General features: G+C 32.6%; 1 protein-coding gene across 1 annotated transcript; it reads right to left on the bottom strand.

Annotated features, from left to right (window-relative positions):
* Positions 1-618: 618 nt before the first annotated feature.
* LOC106458370 lies at positions 619-21,792 on the bottom strand. Its single transcript, XM_013917878.2, has 3 exons — positions 21,724-21,792; positions 10,515-10,575; positions 619-1,334 (listed from the first exon to the last, which is right to left on the bottom strand). The coding sequence occupies exons 2-3, from the start codon at positions 10,541-10,543 to the stop codon at positions 929-931; spliced, it is 435 nt and encodes a 144-aa protein (XP_013773332.1). The 5' UTR covers positions 10,544-10,575; positions 21,724-21,792; the 3' UTR covers positions 619-928.
* Between the last annotated feature and the right edge of the window lie 3,385 nt (positions 21,793-25,177).

The following is a 25,177-nucleotide window of genomic DNA, read 5'->3' as shown; positions in this document are numbered from 1 at the left end:
GAGTAAATAAATACACAGGATTGTAAAAGGAAATGTCAATCAGGAAAACAAACGATAATACGGGGAGTGGGGTGGGGGTGGGGCTCGCCCACATTGTGACAGTTTAGCGTTAATGTGGTAAAATATTAACCTGTATACAGGAATTGAATTTTAAAACCATAGTTCCTTTGAGTAAAATCTGTATTTAACAAGTTGATGTGTTCGCTTCATAATTCTTATTTGTTTTTAAACCAGCATAGTTTTAAATATAATTCAATTACTAGTAGCAAAACAGTTTTACAAAAATGGTTAACTTGCGTCCAAGTTAAAACTCTTCCAGAACGTTTAGTCTTCAGTGCAATTTTCATGCTAATTAACAACAACCTGAAAACGTTCCTACTAAACTGGAAAAACCTTTTCCAGGAAAAAAACACGCGAAAGGTTATAGATCATAATGACAAAGGGACTTACTTGAACTAGCTTCGGTTTTGATATTACAAGGCTTGCAAATTGATAGAATACATATATTTATGTGTTGTTGTGTATATATAAACTAATAGTCATTTAGCTAAATTAATGATAATTTCGTAAGAGAATGAACACATTGGAAATCTCTGTATACATAAAAGAATTTTTCAATTGACGTTTTTTAAAACTTTTTAATACACAGAGAACTTTACTTGGTAGATAATAGCAGGCAACAACATCTTCATACAAATTATCAACTGCTTTATGCAGATGTTTCAAAGTTAATTCTGATTTACGAAAAAAATAATTTCTTAAGTTTTACAAAATTAATACACTCATTAACATACTCGTAGAAATTAAAGCTTCAAAAAAGCAACGTGTTCAAGAAGTAATTGTGATTTACATGAAATTTAAAATACAACTGGACATCAGTCACAGAGTAGAGTCTGTTCCGTACATTGGGACAAAGGGCATTTTAAATTTATCCCAACTTAATCAAGTTTGGTTTATGTATCAACAATTTATACGGTTTGGCATTGGATATGAAATTTAGAGGCAGGTTTATCAGCTTAGATAGTGTCAGCCATTTTTTCTTAGGCACTGTCACAGACGAAAGAAGATTGGAGGATAGCTTGGTTACAAAACCACCTGGTCTTCCGTTTGATAAAAACTGGGTAGACAATCTGCGAAAAGGCGACGTTAAACTTGAAGGTCTGGATAAAGATGGCCTAAAAAAATTTGTGCCTGTGAAGCTATTAATGTGAAAGATTGGAGAATTGGGTAAGCCAGCATATCGAAGAGACCTGTGATGCGCTTTCTCCGTTGCACCAGCAAATATGCAGCCAATGAGAAAAGTCAGGAAATACCACGTGATCATTGTTGTAAATCTGGAATAAAACATGATAATTATTCCACAGTTAAAATATGGTAATCAAAGCTTTATTTTTTATTTTCAGAAAGAAAAATGCAGTTAAAATACAAATAAAAAAACTAAGTTTATGGAAAGTGAACGTTAATAAGCACTTTTACTATTACCTGATTTTTTTTACACGAAGCGTTTAAATTGAGAGTGGGATTTCAAGGAATAACAGCCTTAACCCCAAAAGTAGCAGGTGTTTATAAATTACACAACCAACTATCATGTAATGCCTCATAAGGTATAGTATTTGATATTTCCAACCAGAAGGTACATTACACGATACACGAGCTCAACCAGCAGGTGTGAAACCTGATACAGAACTACTGAGATCATACAGTCAGCAGCACCAAATAGCGTCACTGTTCTTTTTATAAAATACCTAATAATAAAACTTTTACCTCTTCTGGCCTTAATAATAATATTACTTCATTCACACAAAAACAACGCACTTTTCACCTTCACGGGTCCCGCGCTCCCAGAATGGTCAGGGAAATAACCTGGCGTGCGATTAATCATTTAAAATTGTCAGAAGCCTGACATGTTGTTATGTTATTTTAACATGTTTGTTGATTGTTAGACGACTCAAAATAAGAAAAGCATTAATTGTTTTAAATATTTTTATGTAGTGAATTCAAAGTTAGTTTATTAATGTTTTATTTCAGAATTACTTCTGACAGCTAGGATTGGAATTTTGCACATGATTTTCGTAAAAACGAACCGATTTCTACTTAATAAGAAAAAAAAGAAATATATGTATATAGCTATGCTTGCATTATATTAGTTCGACAAATAACAAGTAATATATACATTTAACATTCCCGGTGATTACTCAATAAATATGTATTACTGTGGGAAAACATCTAACGCCGATTGTTTCTTCTTGTTATTTTTTTCTTATTAAGTAGAAATCGGTTTCGTTTTTACGAAAATCATGTGCAAAATTCCAATCCTAGCTGTCAGAAGTAATTCTGAAATAAAACATTAATAAACTAACTTTGAATTCACTACATAAAAATATTTAAAACAATTAATGCTTTTCTTATTTTGAGTCGTCTAACAATCAACAAACATGTTAAAATAACATAACAACATGTCAGGCTTCTGACAATTTTAAATGATTAATCGCACGCCAGGTTATTTCCCTGACCATTCTGGGAGCGCGGGACCGTGAAGGTGAAAAGTGGTTTACAATGTATTGTTAGAGTAGCTTTACATTTATGAGTATTTATACAACTTCATGGCCATGTCCCAATATTTGTGTTAGATAGGTTTTGTTCACAAGTTGAAACGATGTTTGATATTACTTCATTCACACATTTACTACAGTGTATTTAGACAACTTCGTGGCCATGTCCCAATATTTTTTAATATTACATTGTTCACAGTGTATTGTTAGAGTAGCTTTACACTTACGCGTATTTACACAACTTAATGGCCATGTCCCAATATTTTTTAATATTACGTTGTTCACAGTGTATTGTTAGAGTAGCTTTACACTTACGAGTATTTACACAACTTAATGGCCATGTCCCAATATTTTGTGATATTACATTGTTTACAGTGTATTGTTAAAGTAGCTTTACATTTCTAAGTATTTAGACAACTTAATGGCCATGTCCGCATATTTTGTGATATTACATTGAGAACTGTAAAGCTACTCTAACAGTTAAAACAACAACACGTTTTTGTATTTATATTGCAAATAAGATGCTAGTCGAACATTTTTTTTCTGTTGTATTTGAACATATTGTGCCTTTTAATCTATTATTCTTTGTATTGTGTTTAAAATATAATTAATTATAAATAATTTTAGTTTTATTAGATAAAAGTTGTGAAATTACATTTTTCCAACAATAAATTTCAAAGTCAAATATTCATTTATTTTTTAATTTTAACCATCCACTATCAGCAAATTCTCCGCTCAATAATCCCTCAGCAAGTTTCAATAACTCTAACTTAACAAACAGGTGTCGCCTCTAGCATAGTCTCTTTAATCATCAGGTAATAAGCTATATCAATGCAACATAAATCTTTTAAATATGAAATTCCTGGTTATAAGCTCTTATTAATTTAAAGGTTGTGATACGTTAATAATAAAAATCAAACAACTAAATTGGCAATACATCTTTTTCTGGTGTTAATATTCTATTATAGATTGAAAAAGTTTTGGTTAGTTTCATAAATAACTGTTTCAACAAAACGACTAGAGAAAGGTGCGTTTCAAAGGATGGCTGTTGGTACTATTTTCTTTGTTAGCACCTCCATTTAATAATTCGTTATGGGCATTATTCATGTACTAAACACAACATTAAACACAACTATCATACATAATAGAAGGCTGCGGGCAGCACTTGAGATACATAATAAGGTTAGTTACTAACTGAGCGCTTTGGGCAAGGTGATAGTCTTTCAGAGCAGACATTTTGCTGAAGGTCATTTCTTGTATGCATGATCTGGCGCCAGTATTGTGAGGAGCAAGATAATCTTGTATTTAGAACTTCGCTTTAACATGTAATTCTAAGAACTCATGAGTGAAAGCAATGAAAATATGTTATGATATGTCAACCACACTACATAAACTATATCCAGTGCCAACGAGACCTTTCGTCCAATACAAGATCTCCTCAGGCCGGCTGTGAATCAGATTAAGCAAATTAATTGTAATTTTGTTATCAATTTTATTTAAGTCATTTGCGTTCATATTTTAGGGTGAGAATTAGTAACACAACATTATTTATTTAGTTTTCAATTATTAGCACCAGTTCAATTATTAGTATATTTATATTTATTATTAATTTAACTACGCTTGCAAATGACAACTGCTATGTAAACAGATTTACAGATTGTACAATTTTGTTATAGTTTTATAATTTTACATATTTACTCTAGGTCTTTCGAAGTAATGAGAATTAGGATATTAATGCATGTATTTTTCTAACAAAAGGACAGTTTATATGTATATGTATGTATCGTTTGTCTAACTGAAACCACGTTATCGTATAAAAGGTCCTACAAACATGAGACTAGGTTTGAAACAGATAATAAGTTACTTAAACTAACGGAGGTGAGGCTAGTATCAGGCAAGTGGTAACACTTCCCGTGTAGGGATGGCTCGGATTGTTCATCGAAATGGTATTTTAAATATCTCCCCAACAGGTCATCAGAACTTTACAATACTGTACAGTGTTACCTTTTATAACAATATCTATGTAATGACTGAGTCACGAGTTCTGGGAGTGTCTGTAAATAACATAGCAAACAGTTTGAATTTCTTGTTCTTCTTTCTTCAACTTCTTTTTTTTTCTATATGATAACTCAAAAACTAAAACAATGATGTCAACCAATTTCACTGAGTTGACATAGTTTCAAACGGAGTATCCGCTTTTAAAAGTATTATTAATAACTAGTAGTGATTAAAAAATCATAATTCTAGTGTAAACAATGTTATCATTACCTCTTTAAGTTAGCTTTTTCACAGAAATTTGTTCATTTAAAAAGCTTAAATACAGGGTGAAACAGGAATTACCAGCCAGTAATAGATAAACAATAAATATTACAGTTGGAACCTCATTGTATTTAGAACTTGGTTATATATACAACCTTCCTATATCTATTGAAACACTGCATTAAATACAACAACAAGCAAACAAGTAAAGAAAAAACTTTCAAAACAGGTGTAAATATAAGGATAGCTAATATCAATCCTTCAAAAACAATGCAAACAAGACAGTAGGGATGGCATTTGCATCATCCCTACATAATAGCACAGGCATGAATTAATATATAGTAAGGTATATATAAATATTCAATTACAATTGAGCTTAAGTTATCCTATTTTTGTCTGTTAACATTCTACTACACTGTGTGCCTGTGCTATGATGTGGGGATGATGCAAATGCCATTCTTACTATCTTGTTTGTACTGGTTTTGAAGGATTGATATTAGCCATCCCTACATTTACTTCCATTTTTGAAAAGTCTTTATTTATATACTTATTTATGAAATACGCTCATAGACCATATTCTGTGTGTTTGTTTTTGAATTTCGCGCAAAGCTACTCGAGGGATATCTGCACTAGCCGTCCCTAATTTAGAAGTTATGCACTAGAGAAAAGGCAGCTAGTCAACACCACCAAACGCCAACTCTTCGGCTACTTCTTTACCAATAAGTAGTGGGATTGACTGTCACATTATAACACCCGCACGGTTGAAAGAATGAGCATGTTTCAACCCCAACCACAGCTATGCGAAGTCGTGAATGTTCTTAGAATGGCATACAAGTTGTTCCAAAGAAACTTTTACCAGATATACCTTTAAATTAAAAGGTATTCGTTAAGATTCATTCTAGTTATTTATGAAAAAGCTTTTGAATTGCCTGAATTTTCCAGCACTGTGATCTCTGTCAATTTCTTTCTTTTCAGTTTACAGTCTCAAAAAAATAAACAAACAATGATTGAGCTCTAGTAGCTCTAAAACTTACAAATTTTTATCACGTCACTGTATGTCTTTATCTGTACGACTAATGATTTAGACTGGCCGTGTATGTACCAAAACTGTAAAAACAACAACAACAATATTAATTTAAATCTATTCTATAGTACGAAGATATCACATAATGATGATAAGCAAACTCTCAGGATCCTTTTCTTAAACTAGTCTTTAATATAGAAAACGCCCGAAATTCTGGTGATTGTTGTTTTAGTTCTCTGTTTTTCAACTGAGCTAGCATCTTGGCAAAAATAACAAAAACATTACTAAAAGGCTAAAGAAATTTTAAATTGGTGTGAAATAATCTTACCTTAGGAATGTGCATTCACTATGTGATTTCTCGCTAAATTTGACTGCTTATTTTTTTTTTTACTGAATTTCGCGCACAGCTACACGAGGATTGTCTGCACTAGCCATCCCTAATTTTGAAGTATAAGACTAGAGGGAAGACTGCTAGTTAGCACCACTAATTGCTAACTCTTGAGCTACTCTTTTTACCAACAAGAAGTGAGATAGACAATCACGTTATAACCCACCCCGGTTAAAAAGGCGATCATGTTCGGCGACGGGATTCGAACCCGCGACCCGAAAATTGCGAGACGAGTGCCCTAATAACCAAGCTATGTGAGGCTTTTATTGTTTAATTAGGTTGTATAACATATCACATTCGTGTTGCTTCTCTATTATGGCGATCTGAACCTGTGGAATGGAGTTCCTTTCTGAATTATATGGTAATTGCACAGATTCCATCTATCAAGGTGTGGTAATGGTAATGATCATATCTATCAAGGTGTGGTAATGGTAATGATCATATCTATCAAGATGTGGTGATGGTAATGATCATATCTATCAAGGTGTGGTAATGGTAATGATCATATCTATCAAGGTGTGGTGATGGTAATGATCATATTTATCAAGGTGTGGTAATGGTAATGATCATATCTATCAAGGTGTGGTAATGGTAATGATCATATCTATCAAGGTGTGGTGATGGTAATGATCATATCTATCAAGGTGTGGTGATGGTAATGATCATATCTATCAAGGTGTGGTAATGGTAATGATCATATCTATCAAGGTGTGGTGATGGTAATGATCAAATAGTACCGGCTTCAACCTCGTGTATCTTATTCTAACTATGTAAACTACAGACAGGTTTGATAATCTGTCTAGCTTTGTACTCATCAGGAATTGTTTGCTTTGTTAATTACTTTGAGGGAAAAATTGAAATATCAAAATAAAATAAAAACTATTTGTTTTTCTACGGATCATAAAAGTTCTCTCTGGTCAACCCCACAAGCTCAAGGGTAAGTTTGAGATCTTATAACGCTAAAAATTGGATTTCGATACCAGTGGTGGGCACCACACAGATAGTCCATTGTGTATCTTTGCAATTAACAACAAAGCTAATAACAAACTCTTTCCGAAAGGTCTATTTCCATTGAGCAGATCTTTGATTAGTTTTCTTTTTAAATCAAACCAGAATTTCCAAACGTAAAATGTTACTCCATAGTCATAAAAGTAGTATTCTAAAGTTAACCACAGGATAGGTATAACGATGAAAGCTGAGATTCTATTAAAACACCAAGCTTTCGATAGACAAAGTGGGAAAGTCATTAATGTAGGAATTTATTTACCATGTATAGTCGAGACGGTTTAGTCTACTATGTGATCATTAGCCAATCAAGTGATATGTCCACTTCCATCCCAATCTTGTTTGGTTCCTTTTTCAATTTTAGTAGCTAGCCCTACATAGCTTTTATATTTAGCGATAATTTTCCCACTGACACTTCTAATATATTATCTGTATCCCCAGTAGCTGGTTGTGAGCTCAAGTTTCAGCTGGGAGTATTTGTAACTTTTATACACGTAATAAATGCGACAGTTTGTTTTTACTTAGGCTATATAAGATTTTTTGTTAAAATAACTGTAGTGTGAATAACATGCTCTGTTAGAATAACCGTAGCGTTAATAATATGTTCTGTTAGAATAACAGTAGTATGAATAATATGCTCTGTTAGAGTAACTATATTGTGTGAAGAGTATGTTCTGTTAGAATAAGCGTAGTGTGAATAATATGAATGATAAAAACAGTAAGTACTTTAGGGTTGGGTAGTGCAACTTTGCGTAGAATCTTCGAACAACAGTACTTAAGGTTCATATTTTGCCTTAACAGCCTATTACAAACCGACTAACTTAAGCTTAACATCTTTTAAGCAATTGTTCAGTACGTAAAACGAAAGTTAACTGCTCAATAATTCAATCAGTTTACGTTATTTGTTGCTTATAGGTGTTGCTAGATTTGTTTGTTCACATTTTCTATTTTTCTACATTCCCTAATCCATGCGAGTTCCTACGTAAATATGTATAACTAACTTTTTGTTTAATTGATAGTGTACAATGCAAGTAATACCATTTTGTTTTATTACAGCGGTTTTATTTTCACTTTTGTCGACAAGCTGAACATATTCTAAATAACTTGTATTTGATTTATTACATGTACTTATGCAAAACGAAATATTGTTTCTTTGTGTACATAGTGTGATAATTAGGGTTAGAATAGTGCAACAGAACATCACAGCCTAGTGTTTTCCTTTCATTACACACACACAATGCTTTAAAAGATTTCTGTGTCAGCTGATAACCTTTCCTTAGCGGTAAATAGTAAACAACCTTTTCTAAGCCTCTTACGTGCCAACTAATTACGTCCCTTTAACTTCAACAGAACAGGTAGAAAGCTTCTCATGACTTTCTGTCATTGAACTTACTTCACCTGTCACTGATGTACAGTAGTAGTTGCACCACGTTCCCAAACTTTCTACAACCAACACTGTACTTACTTCACCTGTCACTGATGTACAGTAGTAGATACACAACGTTCCCCAACTTTCTACGACCAACACTGGACTTACTTCTCCTATCACTGATGTACAGTAGTAGGTGTAGAATTCACCCAAACTTTTCACAACCAACACTGGACTTATCCTATCACTGATGTAGTAGATGCACAACTTACTCAAATTTTCTACAACCAGTTTAGTATCTTTTAATCAACCACATACGAACCTATCATTCTAAGCCACCCAGCTATTTGGAAGACCACCTTCTAAAACTTATTATAATCAAGTGAATCATATCTGTTTTTGAACCAACCGCATTCCATTTGACTACTTTTCTATTGACTTCTACATATCTGCGGAATCTATTAAAAACATACCAAATGATTATCTCTTTGTTAAAGTCATATAAATATCTTGATTAAACTACCACCAAGATGTTAAAACTGTCCATATGATGGATGGATGTTTTAATACATCCCCTAACTGCTTATATATAATTTCAATATTTTTTATACACCAGGTTAAAGTTTTTCCTAGATACCAGCTAAATATATTCCTTATCAACCCGCATGCCATCCGAATATCGTACTTAGATATATACCCAGAAGCTAGTCATCTGCTTTAGGCAAACTACACATCATCTGTTTATCTTCTTTAAGAATCTAAATACGAGATCAATATCGACTAGACATCGGCATCAGCTAACGTCTCTGACACATAAGCTAATTATGTTCTTTACTAATCATCTACACTCCGGTTGTTTATCTTGTCTAATCATCTATACTCCGGTTGTTTATCTTCTCTAATCATCTACACTCAGGTTGTTTATCTTCTCTAATCATCTACACTCAGGTTGTTTATCTTCTCTAATCATCTACACTCGGGTTGTTTATCTTCTCTAATCATCTACACTCCGGTTGTTTATCTTCTCTAATCATCTATACTCCGGTTGTTTATCTTCTCTAATCATCTACACTCAGGTTGTTTATCTTCTCTAATCATCTACACTCAGGTTGTTTATCTTCTCTAATCATCTACACTCGGGTTGTTTATCTTCTCTAATCATCTACACTCCGGTTGTTTATCTTCTCTAATCATCTACACTCAGGTTGTTTATCTTCTCTAATCATCTATACTCCGGTTGTTTATCTTCTCTAATCATCTACACTCGGGTTGTTTATCTTCTCTAATCATCTACACTCAGGTTGTTTATCTTCTCTAATCATCTATACTCCGGTTGTTTATCTTCTCTAATCATCTACACTCAGGTTGTTTATCTTCTCTAATCATCTATACTCCGGTTGTTTATCTTCTCTAATCATCTACACTCAGGTTGTTTATCTTCTCTAATCATCTATACTCCGGTTGTTTATCTTCTCTAATCATCTATACTCCGGTTGTTTATCTTCTCTAATCATCTACACTCAGGTTGTTTATCTTCTCTAATAATATACACTCCTGTTTTTTATTTTCTTTAATCACTTGTGAAATTTACTGCAGCAAACATATATGTTTTAGAAAAATAAAATAGGTTAAGGTATTGTCTAAAAAGATAGTATATTTTCTACGGTAAATATTATTGTTCTTGCAAACCTTTGTTTGTTAATTTACTACAGAATAATTTCCTTAACAACCTGAAAACCAGCTGAACATCTCTCTTAACAATCTTACATACCATCTGAATGTATTCATTAACACTAGTTATTTCCATTAACCAAATATTCCACTACAGTCTAAAGAACGTTGTTTAAATGAAAAAGCAGATGACATTGTTAATAAGGTGTATATATGCAAAATTGATAACCAAGTAATTTCACTTACCGGAATTTCACATGTGATACCTCTTCCATACTCAGTGTATTTCTTTGCCGAAGTGTAAAGCCTGTGTTAAAAATATTACAAGATATTTAAGTAAGAGAAGACAAATTTTTTTAATCAATTTTTATAACTGAGATGATATGTTTAAATGTACATAGCGGTAAAATCTAACCGTAGAAATGTTCTTGAAGTTTCTTCAACTGGTATGTTTAAACGTACATAGCAGTAAAATCTAACTGTAGAAGAGTTCTTGAAGTTTCTTCAACTGGTATGTTTAAACGTACATAGCAGTAAAATCTAACTGTAGAAGAGTTCTTGAAGTTTCTTCAACTGGTATGTTTAAACGTACATAGCAGTAAAATCTAACTGTAGAAGAGTTCTTGAAGTTTCTTCAACTGGTATGTTTAAACGTACATAGCAGTAAAATCTAACTGTAGAAGAGTTCTTGAAGTTTCTTCAACTGGTATGTTTAAACGTACATAGCAGTAAAATCTAACTGTAGAAGAGTTCTTGAAGTTTCTTCAACTGGTATGTTTAAACGTACATAGCAGTAAAATCTAACTGTAGAAGAGTTCTTGAAGTTTCTTCAACTGCAAAGTCATCTAGTAGTATTTAAAGCATTTATTACACTGTAGAAACGACCATTGGTCAGGAAAGCATGCTTATTGGCTGCTGATGTTTAACTACAGGTGAAAGTGGCAATCCTGAGTTCGGAAAAACTCGTGACGTATGAAATGTTTTGTAGAGCCCATAACATGATGATGCTGGTAACCTACAATGTGTGACGTGGTTACACGCGAGACTTCCCGCCTTTACTACTGACGTAGTTGGTCAACAGGACAGTGTCGTGTACACGGGATACAAATCGGTCAGGTTTAAGTGACTTATCACTAACTAATAAATATGTGCTTTCACAAAATATACACACAGCTGTACTGGCTTAAAGTTCATCATCCAATAGAAAAATTGCTTTTAAGTGTTTCATAATTTAGAATTATATATGTTCATTGAGCCAACCAATCAATCAGAACCGAAAGAATTCAGAATTAGAAGGAAAACTGCTCGTACTTTCGAAATGATTTAAAAAATAATGAAATTTATAACAGAATTGAATAGTTGAACCCATCTGTTTTTCTGTGTGTTATGATTGGATTTTGTTTGTTTGTAATTAAGCACAAAGCTAAACAATGGGCTATCTGTGCTCTGCCCACCACGGGTATCGAAACCCGGATTCTAGCGTTGTAAATCCGCAGACATACCGCTGTGCCATTGGGGGGGGGGCATTATAATTGGAACAAAAGCTAGAACTAATCTTTACTCTTAACACACTTGGAGATAATTACACCTTAGATGGATCTTCTAATTATTTTAAAAACTTAGCTTATATTACGTATTTGGATAAAACTGGACTGGCATTATACTTAACCTTGCACACTTGGATAAAAAATAGACAGGTATTATATTTACGTTGCACACTTAGATAACATTGGACAAGTTTTTATACTTACATTACAAAATAAGCTTTCTATCTGATATTGTTAAATGTGTAGAGTTATGATTAAATGGGCGTAATGTGAAGGGATTAAGGCTTGTGGCATATTAACTTAAATTAAATAGATTTTTGACCAGGAATGGCGAATTTGTTCGAGCATGTAGGTAAGTAATAATCGGTCGATATTTCACTGTGGTTAAACATACTTTAATTTCATGGTGAGCAGTAGTTAAAAGTTTAAAACTCGAGTTCTCTGTCCTATAAACTGAAATAAGAAAAAGCAACAGAAAAGACAATGCAATAAAGAAAAGTTATCAAGGTTATAGTTTTCTTTAAATATACGTTTAAACAATGGTTAAAGTTTGTGGTTTCGTGTCGTTTCACACGATAGACATTTGTCTGTTTAGCTGAGTAACTAATGTTTTTTGGGTTTCGAACATTTCAAAAATGAAGAAGAATATTAAAATAGGACTTAAGCACTTCTGTCACGACTATGTTTCTCACGTGTGATGAATCAGTTTTAAGCTTACTTAAGGTGCGGTCAGTGATTTATTCCAAGACTATACAGTGTAGTACTTGTTTTCTACTGTTATTATAAGCTTGAGTATAATTTAGTCCTAAATTATAATGTAGTTCAATTTTGTATGTTTTTCTAAACAGTTCTGTAAACATATCTCCATTTAAAGATTTAATGAATTGTTTTGCTAGAGAAATGCAATTTAGATTTCATAAAAGTAATATTTTTCTTTAGTAAGGTCGGCTGTAAGAAAAGTTAACTAATAACCAAATAGGCCTATAGTAAAGTTTTTGATTTCGGAGCTGGCGAATCGCGTTCTAATTCTTACGATATCACAAAATATTCCCCGCACTTTGAGCTTGGATGGTGGTTGGTAAGATGCCGCCTTCCCTCGGGTAAATAGTTCAAAATTAGGGACGGCGTTTAGTAGTTTTGCCATAAATATTAAAGTACAAATACCTAAATAAGCATATTGGTGGAATGCATAAACTGACAGAACGAGATTATATTAACGTGTTAATTTATTAAGCTGATATAAATACTCCAATGCAGTTAAACTGTTACAATTCATTCTGTATCACTGAAGGACTGTAATTGCTTGAAAACTGTGTTAACTGAATTTATCCACCCACCTTTCTTTCCAAAACTGATAGAAGAAATATATTTAGCGGGACATGTAGGTTCGAGGAACAGTAAGGTTTAATTTTGTGACACATTAACAGCCCTTTCTAAAATCTATTTTTAATTCCTTCCACTTTCTATTCACTGTAACTGTAGCAGGATGTCTTATTTAATAATTGTAATTTTTGTTTATTCTTAATATACACTTGCTCATTCTTTAAGCACTTAACTGTGGGTCTTAAGCATTCAGTTATGTCATGTGGGCAGACGCTAACATCCTCTTAATATATAAATATAATAACAGCTTCAGAAAACTCCGTAATGACTGTATACATTCAGTGATAAATCTGACTGATTTCGGACTTCTTGCAGAGAGTCTATGCTAGAGTAGGTAGAGTTCTTATCCTGTCGTGGGATAAAACTGTCAGGATAACTTTCACTAATCGCTAAAAAGGTCTTTATTCGTAATATTTTTTGTTATTTTATAATTCAAAGTTTATTAAGCGGATTTAAACACTTAGCCACCCTTTCAGGTAAAAGGGTTTAAATTTTAGACTATCTATTTTGTAAGTTTTGTTTCGAGAAAAAGCAAAAATGGCAAATGCTGAGCAATCAGACATAGTTGTTTTTTTAATAATTTGGGTATATTATTTCGTCTAAAGAATACCGTAACATTCCAGTCAGCTTTATGGTAAAATAAGTATTCTACTTTTGAACAGTCTCTCGCCCCCCCCCCCTTTTATTGTCATATTATCGTACATTGTTATTGTTGGATTTTTTTAAATCGTAAACATACACAATTGGCTAGTTGTACTCTGCTCATCCAACTTTAGTGTTACAAGCTTATCGCTGTGCCACAGGGGTCACTTCATATTAAAGTTTCAACTTTTGTTATTTTTGCTATATAATGAATTACGCAACAAATAAATGTAAAAAGACAACTTACTTTAATTTCTTAACAACTGTGTATCCTATGAGTTGTGTTATTGTGAATTAGTTACAAAATGATCGCGTAATGCGCGACCTCAGAAGCTATAGCTGAGTGAACTCTGGCTTGTATTATAGTCGCGTTCTTTTTTGTGATCTCAGAAACAGAGTGGACATTGTCTTGTATTATAGTCGCGTTCTTTATGTGATCTCAGAAACAGAGTGGACATTGTCTTGTATTATAGTCGCGTTCTTTATGTGATCTCAGAAACAGAGTGAACATTGTCTTGTATTATAGTCGCGTTCTTTATGTGATCTCAGAAACAGAGTGGGCACTGTCTTGTATTATAGTCGCGTTCTTTATGTGATCTCAGAAACAGAGTGGACATTGTCTTGTATTATAGTCGCGTTCCTCATGAGACCTCAGAAGTGGACGCCCCACTGTTTGGCCACGTATATTTTCTTATCTAAGAAAATATGTGATTGAACAGCGTTTTGTTTGGATAACGTTATTTACGTAATCTGAGAAGCTGTGTAAACAACTTCTCGTATTGATCATACTTAATGATATTTCATGAGTTATTTTTCAGAGAATATCATCCTGTGTGTAATATCTCTTGTTATTTTTCACTTCGAAAGAGCAATGGTTTAGCATGAAACTGTATTAGAAAGAATAAGTCTAAGTTAATTATGAAATTTTCGTTTTAATTTCTGTGTAATTTAAATTAAGAAATAAAAAGGATCTATGTTAGTGATGTGTAAAGGATTTTATATCAAGCCATGCGAATTTGACTATATGTCAGCAGAAACGCAAAGAAGCTTATACAAAGATAGCTAATACTAAAGAAACAGGAGCTTTAACTGGATCTTCTGAGCCTCACAATGCTTGTACTTTGCTCAGTTTAGTTTTTTTTTTCAGAGATTGTTTGTTTGTTTGTTTTTAATTATGCACAAAGCTACACTAGGGCTATCTGTGCTCTGCCCATCACGGGTATCGAAACCCGGTTTCCAGCGTTGTAAGTCCGCAGACATACCGCTGTGCCACTGGGGGGCATTTTTTTTTCAGAGATAAACAAGGCGTCGACAAACTATATTTAAAGCAGCAGATTTTTTTTCCGCAAAAAGCCTTCCTATGCATGACTTGTGACAAAATCTGTTTAGTAAAATAATTTAATTATTATTAAAAAATTGACACTGTAGAATATTCTAAAAACAATTTGTCGGCAACGCTTAGATTTATGCGTAAGAGCTGATATTTTTCAATAATCACTTAAGCTGCAACAAAGTTATTTGTAATAGCATAACACATGCAAAATGACGAATTGCTTTTGAAACACTTTAGGTTTTAGTATAATATGGCCAGTGTATTGGAAGAAGCCAATAGTTCTGGTAATTTAAAATAGATAAGCTCATAACCACAATATAGCCAATAGTTCTGGTAATTTAAAATAGATAAGCTCATAACCACAATATAGCCAATAGTTCTGGTAATTTAAAATAAATATACTCATAACCACAATAGTTGTAGGCAGAAATTAGTATTAATAATTTAAAATAAATATAATATTTTCTTTGTTGTACAGTAGGTTTGCAACTGACGATAGTTGGGATATGTTTGTTTATTTTATGGCCGAATTTTCCTATTATATGTTCTGTGACATTATGAAGGAGTGATGGCAAACGAAACAAAAATAACACAACAATTGTTATCTTATCATGAATAAAGATACCGATGTTGAGGATGGCTTCCACGTCACTATACCTCATTATTTATGATCAGACATACCCTAAGTTAAGTCATGTATACATTTTCTTGTATAGCATATACGTGTCAGAAGAAGTGAAGTGCCCTGTGGCCAAATGGTGAACTCTGGTGTAAAGGTTTAAAACATACAGACCTCACGAATTTACTAATGGTTTAAAAGAAGATAAAATAATTTCCCCTAATTGGCCACATTCTTTCCCCCTTAGCCGACAATGGTAGGAAATGTTTCAGGGTCACTGACTGGCCTAGCCCACAGCACCAGGGTCGTAAGTTATTAATCTTAGTTAGCTTCAGACGGGACGAATATATGTATATTCGTTAGAAAGCCAACGACGCTTTTTTTACGTGTGAGAGTTGATGGTTTTAAATAATCACGTATAATGCGGCAAAATATATTTATAATGTCAGATTTAACCATGTTCCCCAGTTGGTTAACGGCAAGTTTATGGGCTTACAACGCTAAAATTCGGTATTCGATTCCCTGAGGTGGACAGAGCCAATCTGGCTTTGCACTGTAAGAAACAAACAAACAATTAATTGCTTTGCGCTAAAACAAGAAGAAAAGGCATAATAACACATGGAAAATAATGAGTTATCTTTGTTTACTTGTTCTAGAACATTTTTCGGATCTCCTATTCGATTGAGATTTACTATAAACATAAATATTACATTAACTTAATTGATTGACAAAATGTTTCATATATTTCTTTCAATGACTCCCATGTTTAAAATCGTCTGGAGATTTTTGATTAGAAAAACTTAAAAGTAATTCTATTAGTAGTCGTTCAAGATGAAATGAACACTTTTCATAATTTTGTTTCTCACAGGTAAACAAAATTAAGATAAATATTAAAGCCGCAGCTCTTTCCCCCCTAAAACGCACTCATAATTTGTAACAAACTTTGTTTGGAAAATAGTTTAATTATCATTTAAAATAAGTAAAAATACTTTGAAGAATAGTCCTAAACTAATTTATTATAGCTGTTATGCACTACTTTTCAAGTTTAATAAGCTTTACTTTTGACATATATATTCTACTCCAGGATATTGGAGTGATTCCTTTATAATCACAATATTTTCTTTCCAAATCTCATGTTGGTTTATAATTTGTAAGATTTTATTTAGGCTTTACCTGTATAAGCTCACTGCCATAGAATCTTGACGCCGGGTGTATAAACATGCTTATTTTGAGCTTCTTTTATATATTTCTAGTTTATTACTAAGAGTATGCTTTATGATTTCTTTGTTTGATTAGCCACGATATGACAGTGATATTGCAGTAACCTCAACTTTCTGAAAAGGTAAGCCTAAGGGTTTACATCATAAGATAGTAATTTTGTTATTAAATTTTAGGCTAATGACAAGAGTACAGTTTTCAAAGTGTATTTTCTTCGCACTCGTAAACAGTCATCATAGCTGCCATCTGAAGGCAAATTTGAGGTTAGGAGTTCCGAAATTTACTGCTGGAGGGGGGAAGGAGAAGAAAATATGAGAGGGTGAGACGTTCTTAGTGCTTTTATTAACATCAAAATACTTTCGCTCTTGCTGTAGCTTTCCCAAGGTCTTCGTGACCGAAGCGCGAGGGGTATTTTAAGGTCACTTATTCCATATTATGTCAATTTTAAGCAGTCAGTCGAAAGATTGATGAGAAACTTATAGAATACATCATTTTCGGAATAAATTTCCTCACTATAGAAATACTTCGTAAAACAATAACATTCTTCTTGTATTGTAACAATTACTGTTGTGACTTTTATAAGTTATTTGCTCATTTAAAATGTAAGAAGTAATTTGAAGCAGCTTTTTATTCCCTAGCTGCGTGATATTTATTAAATAGTGGAAGGTAGCGAAATACTCGCAAGTAAAGTGTTTTGTGTTGTTGTTGTTGTTTTCGGATAAATTATAGTTTTGTGTTCGTAGTAATTCATTCATTTGCTCATTTATGCTGTGAATACAGAACATTTTAGTTTGACGGAAATAAAGTTAAGATACAGCAACACTGATATATTTCGATTTCATTGCTATCAAGTGTTGTGCATTTTCTTGTTCATATAAATAGTGTGTAAGAATATACGCCGGTTTTTGTTTTAATAATGTTTCACAACTGAATAATTTCCAAAAATAATCAAACGTTTGAAAGAGCTGAGCCATTTTGACAAATAAATACAGAAATTGGTCTCTTAATGCGTGTAGTTTAATAATATTCTGGACAATTAATTAAAGTCTCTTTCGATCGTTTTCATCTAAGGATGAAATCGTCTATTAAAAATTAAAGTGATACACAGGCGACACACTTTGTACAAAATGGTGAGGTAACTTTTCGCATCTAGTTGTATAAGTAATATTTCTTTTACATATTCTTGTTTTTCACGAATACATATATAATTTTCTTTCTGTTTATATATATGAATATGCTAAATGATTTGAGAGCATTAAATCTGTTTTTTCATACAGAGCTGTGCAAATGTCCATCAATATAGATCAGTACTGAAAATTAAACAAAGAAGACAAACCAATTATAATGATGAGGTTATGAAAGAAATGAATTGTTTAAAACACTAAATGTTAACAATTGAATTGTTTTTACTGCGTAATTAGTGACGGATGTTGTATTTAGTACATCGAACTAAGAATCAGAAAAACCAAGGCTCGACTCGTGATATCCAATTCAACAAGCTCCGCACTTTCATTTGTAAGGGCATTATAACTCTGACGATCGAACCTGTTCTTCAGTTAAGAGCAGCCACGTAGACGGTGGGTGTTGTTAAGTGGTTATCTTTCTTATGATCAGCAGCTCTGTATTATTGATGGCTATGGTAGAACCTTAGGGATCTCTAACCAGATCATTTATTCCATGTGGCGTGCATGGTTACGTTCAAATAGAAAATACCACTGCTATCCCGTACCATGTATGAACTTTTCTGAATAAAAGTTAACAATACTCAATATGTCTAAATTAGTTCCTATAAGACAAGTACTGTAGCTTTTAAAATATGATCATTTTAATTATGGGGTTTGCTTTATAGTTTAAGGCCCGGAAGGGCCTGGAGGTTAGAGCTCTCGATTCGCAATTTAAGGGTCGCAGGATCGAAACCTGTCACCGAACATGCTTGCCATTCCAACTAAGGGATGTTATAAAGTTATGGTTATTTCCACTCTTTGTTGGTAAAGAGTAGCGCAAGATTTGGCGGCGGTTGGTGTTTACTGTCTACCTTTTAGGTTATCACTTCAAAATTGAGACAGCTGGTGCATATCCCTCGAGTAGTCTTGCTTTGAGCAAAATAAAACAAAACCTTATAGTCACTTTGTGTAATGAAAATAGGAATATTCGTGGTAGGATTAATATATTGTAATTTATTTATAACACTGAGAAGTTTGAGGTAATACTATTACAGAGAACACGATCTTAAGATACAATAAACGTGTGTATTTTCACACTTATATATCTTCCTCCAAGACCGTAATTTTTGTTTTTTTACGATACTTTTTTTTAGCTACATCCGGAAGAATACCAAGTGTTGAGAATTTTAAATAATTATGGTAGAACGCCATCAGACCAAGTTTCTTGAAAATACCAACTATGTAAAGAAAAAAAAAAGCTACAAAACTCTGAAATCGCTAAATTCCTCAATCACAGCCATCTTGTCAACCACAACCATCAAAATAACATAAAAATAAATCAAGTGGTAGCAGCTTTCATTCAGCCTTGTAAAGAATGTGGTTAGCAGAATAGGGAGTTTACTCTTCGTTAAGCTATATATATATGCTGGCATAATGATAGAGGGATCAGAATCCAAGTCTCGGAGGCACTCAACCTTTATTCCCACGTTGTTTAAGCAGGCCATGTCGAATAAAATAAAAGGAAACTACAACTACCGCTATGTATTTAATTTCCTGCTCTCGCTTTTCAAAAGCTTTCGATAAACCTATTTGATCCACATGGCCGGAGGATAACAACAATTTATTTCTGATATATAAATTATAATTTATCTTATTTTGCTTTCAATTTATGTGCCCAATTTAGTCCTCAGTATTTTTGAACGTTAACATTTATCAATATTTGAAGCTACAGATCTTTTGAGGTATTCTATTCCATTAGTTTACATTTTATTCCAAGTTTGTGACACTGACTTTTGAAACATTTGTCTTCTGCTCGTAGAACTTATAATAGAACTTTTCTTACCGGATTAAAAAAGTAAGGTTTTTAATCTATATTTTTTTAAATTTAGGCACAATGTAATCTTACCTGGGAACAGCTCTTAGGTTTCATGAGGGGATATTTTAACTTACCTGTAGAGGGTAAGAACCTCATTGTTATGATAAATTTATAGTTGTTACACAACGAGCGACTCGCAATATATATATATTAATCTCTTCATAATCTTTTTCCGTTATCAGTCCTCAATGTCATAAACATTTTCCGTTATCAGTTTTTCGTGTCGTATATGATCTTTTGTTCTTCTACAAATAGTTTAAATTGAAAACAAACTTGACTACTCGATTTGGTGTTTATAGTTAATTGATGACGAGTGTTTTAATTGATGTTCCTTTGCATCAGGGTCGCTTGATGTTGACCAGACATTCTTATTCTCTCATGTTTAATGTAGAGTTGAAAGTTGAAGTTACTGGTCTCGAGTGTGTCCTGTGGGTTCATGACAGTAACACACCTTGTTTGTTCACTCGTTTGTTTGTTCGAGATCTAGTGTGTGTTGTGGGTTCATGATGTTTTATAAACAAAATATGTAAATATGTTCAAAAACATCACATTTAAGGCTTTCTCTGAAGTGAGAGAAGTTAATGGAAAGAAAATATAGAGAACTTTTGACTATCATAAATAAGACTTTGTAATTACACTTTAGAATATAAAAAATGAAGAGTTCAAGGACGTTATTGTTAGTTCAAATTCCACTGTATAATATTTTAAGAATTTTGCTTTTTTTGGGTATAATATTTATTCAAAACATTGGCTTTTAAAAGAAACGAATTTAACTCCTACAACTGTACTAAGCTGTGCAACGTTTCATTTTCCAAAAATCAAGTTTATTTGCTTTGAGGAGATCGGTCTTTAATTGCAGCGATGAAATACTTCACAAACTGAAACTATGATTTCAATTCATGCGGTCTATAGATCGTTAGTTTGTGTGGTATTACATCACTGTAAGACTGATAATAATGTTTAAAAAAGATTTATTTAAAACTATTATCAACCCTATTATGATGAAATAACACACAAAACACCTAAACAAGATATTGTTACGGAAAACGTACATGAGAATAAAGTTTAGTACAACACTGCTAAAACTCATAGCACTATAAAACAAAAAAAAGTCAACAAAACTCACAAATATTACTTATACATTTATGCTTCCAATTTACATGTTTTCGGAAGAAAAAGAAAAGTATTATCTCAACCAAAGTTTTCTCACTTATTAAACAGGTCCAGTGGACTAAACTTTAAGCAGTTCTGTTCGGCCTAGAATGGGTTAACGTTTTACAAAACAAAACTACAGATTTTCATTTGTGCATACATATCTTTAAATTTAAATTAAAACGTTCTTCTGAAAGTGTTTGTTTTGAAACGCTAGGTTTGTGATATACACTGCATGATAAAAACAGTACTGATTGCCAAATATATACATAGAAATTTGAAGAAGGTTTTTGTAGTTGTCCTGGAAAGAGTCCTTGAAAACACCATGATTACCGAGAATAACGTGATTAATAAAGAAAAGCTAAATTCACAGATGGCGCCAGTTTTCCCTCACTATTGAACAGGCTTCTAAGCTTTATCTCAGATTAGATTTAAAAAGATTTATAACTGTCCTCTGAAACGGAAATAGTTTCATTCCGTGATTAAAGCTCGTTTGTGACTCACGCTGTCTGCAGAACCTACCTGGTCTGTAAGTTGCTGGTTTACCGTAGCCGGGAGTACGACATTTTCTTACCTTGCCCGAAGCGTTTAGTTTCGGTTCACTGGAAAATAATTTTTTACTGTGGTGAAATTGTATCATTTTGTGGAACATCTCTGATTAGAGAGTACAGGCCGAGCTTGAAATTGTTGAGATCAGAGTAATAAATAACTCTTTACCTCCTTTTGAAAAATAACTAAAAACTGAGTAACTGTGACATTCTTATAATCTATACGACATCAATGCTAAGAAAAATGTCTTATCCAGAATGACAAAAATGGAAAGTGAGACACTAGAAAAACATTTTAAATGAATCGTTTAGTGCTATTAGATCTTACAATACTAGTTTAATATAATAGTTAATTGGATCTTTTCTGTTTCATGCACCGCGTTCAAATAGAAAATAATATATATTTTTGAATGTTGTTTTTAATGCTAATTTCAGAAATATAAATTAAAATTTGGAGAAGAAACGTTTTTTTATATTTTTTATTTTGCTATGTTAGATCAGTTTATGTGAGGTTGGATCAAGTTAGACTAATTAGTAAATAATTACATGTTTATTTAAACAAAAAAGAAATTTAATTAAAAAATTAAAATACTTTCACATTTCTTCCACTTTAAAAATCAATTCTTCAAATTTTAATTTATATTTCTAAAATATGCAGCAAATTGAAACTACTTGGAATGTGGTTAAGAGACGTAACAAGCGACGTAACAAGTTCTTTTGGCGTCGTAGGCATAAAAATTATGATCTCTTCAGGCAAATATTTAAGAATATTTTTGAATTTTAACACTGAATTTGTTACATTGTCACTAGATACTTTGTATTGTCTTGATGTTTTGCAATTCTTTTAAATACTTCCTTTGTTTTTTAAACAAAATATAAAATATAAAAAAATATTTCTTTTCATTTTTCCAAATTTTAATTTATATTTCTGAAATCAGCATTAAAAACTACATTCAAAAATATATATTTTATTTTCCATTTGAACGCGGTGCATGAAACAGAAAATATCCGTTTATTTAATTAAGTAACAAATGTTCATGAGCTGTCAGCAGTACAGAAAATTATCACTGGTTATAAAATTCAAGATCGAAAATGACTCCTAAGAAATTAATTTATATCTTTGAAGCTTAATTTCAAATATTGATTCATTAGAGCAAATATCTTTAAATCAGAAGCGATTTTTCCAGGTTCAACTAAATATATTTCACTATTTTTGTATGTTGTAAACCTTTTTTTTATTTCGTCTATTAAAGTAAAACAATTCTGTCGGGGTTAATTCTATTCCAATATTTTGGTTTGGCTTCGTCTGTATACAATTCATTAAAGTTCACCAATTTGTTTTAAAATTAATATGGTAGATTTATTATTGTTTACAACTAGCGTTTGGTTTTAAATGGATTGTTTTTATTACAAAATATTATCGTTATTAATCCCAGTTTGCCCCTAATAAAGAAAGGTCTTCCTTTCTAAAGCGCTCTGGTTGGATAATTTCTTATTTCTTTATCTTATTGGTTTTATGAACCTATATGTTTTCCTAACACCATGAATCGTTATATCAATAACAATAATTCAATATTAGAAACAACTTTAAAGAAAATAAATTTCAGACAAGGTTTTATCGCACTCCATGATGATTCATCTCATTTCCAAACATTGGAAACTAACTTAACCCTTTCCAGAGAAATGGAAACTTACTTAACTCTTTCCAGAGAAAAGAAATGAAAACAATTTCTTTTACAATTACCAAAACTTCTCCATTTTCTACTGATCTATACCAATTTCTTCGTCCCTCAGATTGCTGTACTTCTCAAATTTATGGCCTCCCTACAACACACAAACCCTGACGCTATATTGTTTTAGCATAAAAATATTACAGATACAGTCTTGGGATGTTCCTCACTTAGATGTTTTCTAAATATGTTTCTCGTGCTTGCTCCTTCATAAAATCTTCTGAAATGTTTATCAGAAAACTCCGAGAACTCGGTCATTTTATTCAGTTAGTCATATATGATGTACAAAATTTATGCATTTAAGCCCTCGTCCCTGAAGCAATAAATGCTCCTCTGGAATGTTAGCAAAACGATTCTAATCCTCGTTTTCACCTAAACATCAACACCATTAGAAGCCTGTTTGTCTTTGCAGCTCAATCTTCCAGTATCCAGTTTAAAGTTGTAAATTACAGTACTTGTCAATGTATTCATGATAAAAATTCACTTTACATAACAGCTTTTCTAGTTCCGATGTTTTGATGACATTCCTTTCAGGTTTCTATAAGTTTGACAACGTTTATAGCATTTTTTTTCTAACTTAAACCAGATACATCCAAACATAAAATTGATGATGAAAGATGAAGCTGATGGCAAATCGTCTTTCCTAAATATTTATGTTAAAAAGACAAACACAGGCTTCCAAACCTTCGTATTTCATAAACACACTCACAGTGGTCTTGATATCCATTGTAATTCCTTTCATGACCAATACCAAAAGTTAAGTATATAAAAAACTGCTGTTCGTACAAATAAATCGCCCCCCTCTCCCAGTGGCACAGCGTCATGTCTGCGGATCTAGAAACCGGGGTTGATACTCGTAGTGGGCAGAGAACATATAGCTCTTTGTGTAGGTTTGTGCTTAATAACAAACAACAAATAAAATCATAAGATCCAACCTCGATTGTTTCGAAACAGAAAATGACAACCTTAGATTTCAGTTTTGTGTACAAAAAAATTTCCCTCCCACTGTTGTAAATCAAGTAATTGCTTCATTTGAAAATGAGCCACAAATTGATATAGAAAATGAATCTTTCGCAGATATCTTTGTGTTCTGTGTTTTACCATTCATACCAAACTTCTCTCATCTAGTTATAAACAGTCAAAGAGTATAAAATTGACATTAAAGTACAATTTACATGGAGAAAACTAGATCAACTGATATCCAAAAAATATATAGACAACTATGCTTCAGGAAATGTGTATGCAATATAATATACAGATTGTAAAAGATGTTATATTGGTAAGTCTAACAGACAGCTTTCTACCCGTAAGATGTAATATTGGTGAGTCTAACAGACATCTTTCTACTCGTAAGATGTTACATTGGTAAATCAAACAGACAGCTTTCTACCCGTAAGATATTATATTGGTAGGTCAAACAGACAGCTTTCTACCCGTAAGATGTTACACTGGTAAATCAAACAGACAGCTTTCTACCCGTAAGATATTATATTGGTAGGTCAAACAGACAGCTTTCTACCCGTAAGATGTTATATTGGTAAATCAAACAGACAGCTTTCTACACGTAAGATGTTACATTGGTAAGTCAAACAGACAGCTTTCTACCCGTAAGATGTTACATTGGTAAATCAAACAGACAGCTTTCTACCCGTAAGATGATATATTGGTAAATCAAACAGACAGCTTTCTACCCATTTG

This window comes from Limulus polyphemus, unplaced genomic scaffold (genome assembly GCF_000517525.1).
Source record: "Limulus polyphemus unplaced genomic scaffold, Limulus_polyphemus-2.1.2 Scaffold452, whole genome shotgun sequence".
Lineage (NCBI taxonomy): Eukaryota > Metazoa > Arthropoda > Merostomata > Xiphosura > Limulidae > Limulus > Limulus polyphemus.
This window is presented reverse-complemented; position numbering and strand designations above follow the sequence as displayed.

Excerpts from the sequence above, each read along its gene's own strand:
- LOC106458370 (XM_013917878.2), bottom strand. The coding sequence starts at position 10,543 with ATGGAAGAGGTATCACATGTGAAATTCCG. Across the intron at positions 1,335-10,514 it reads GTATCACATGTGAAATTCCG|ATTTACAACAATGATCACGT; the intron begins GTAAGTGAAATT and ends GTTTTATTCCAG.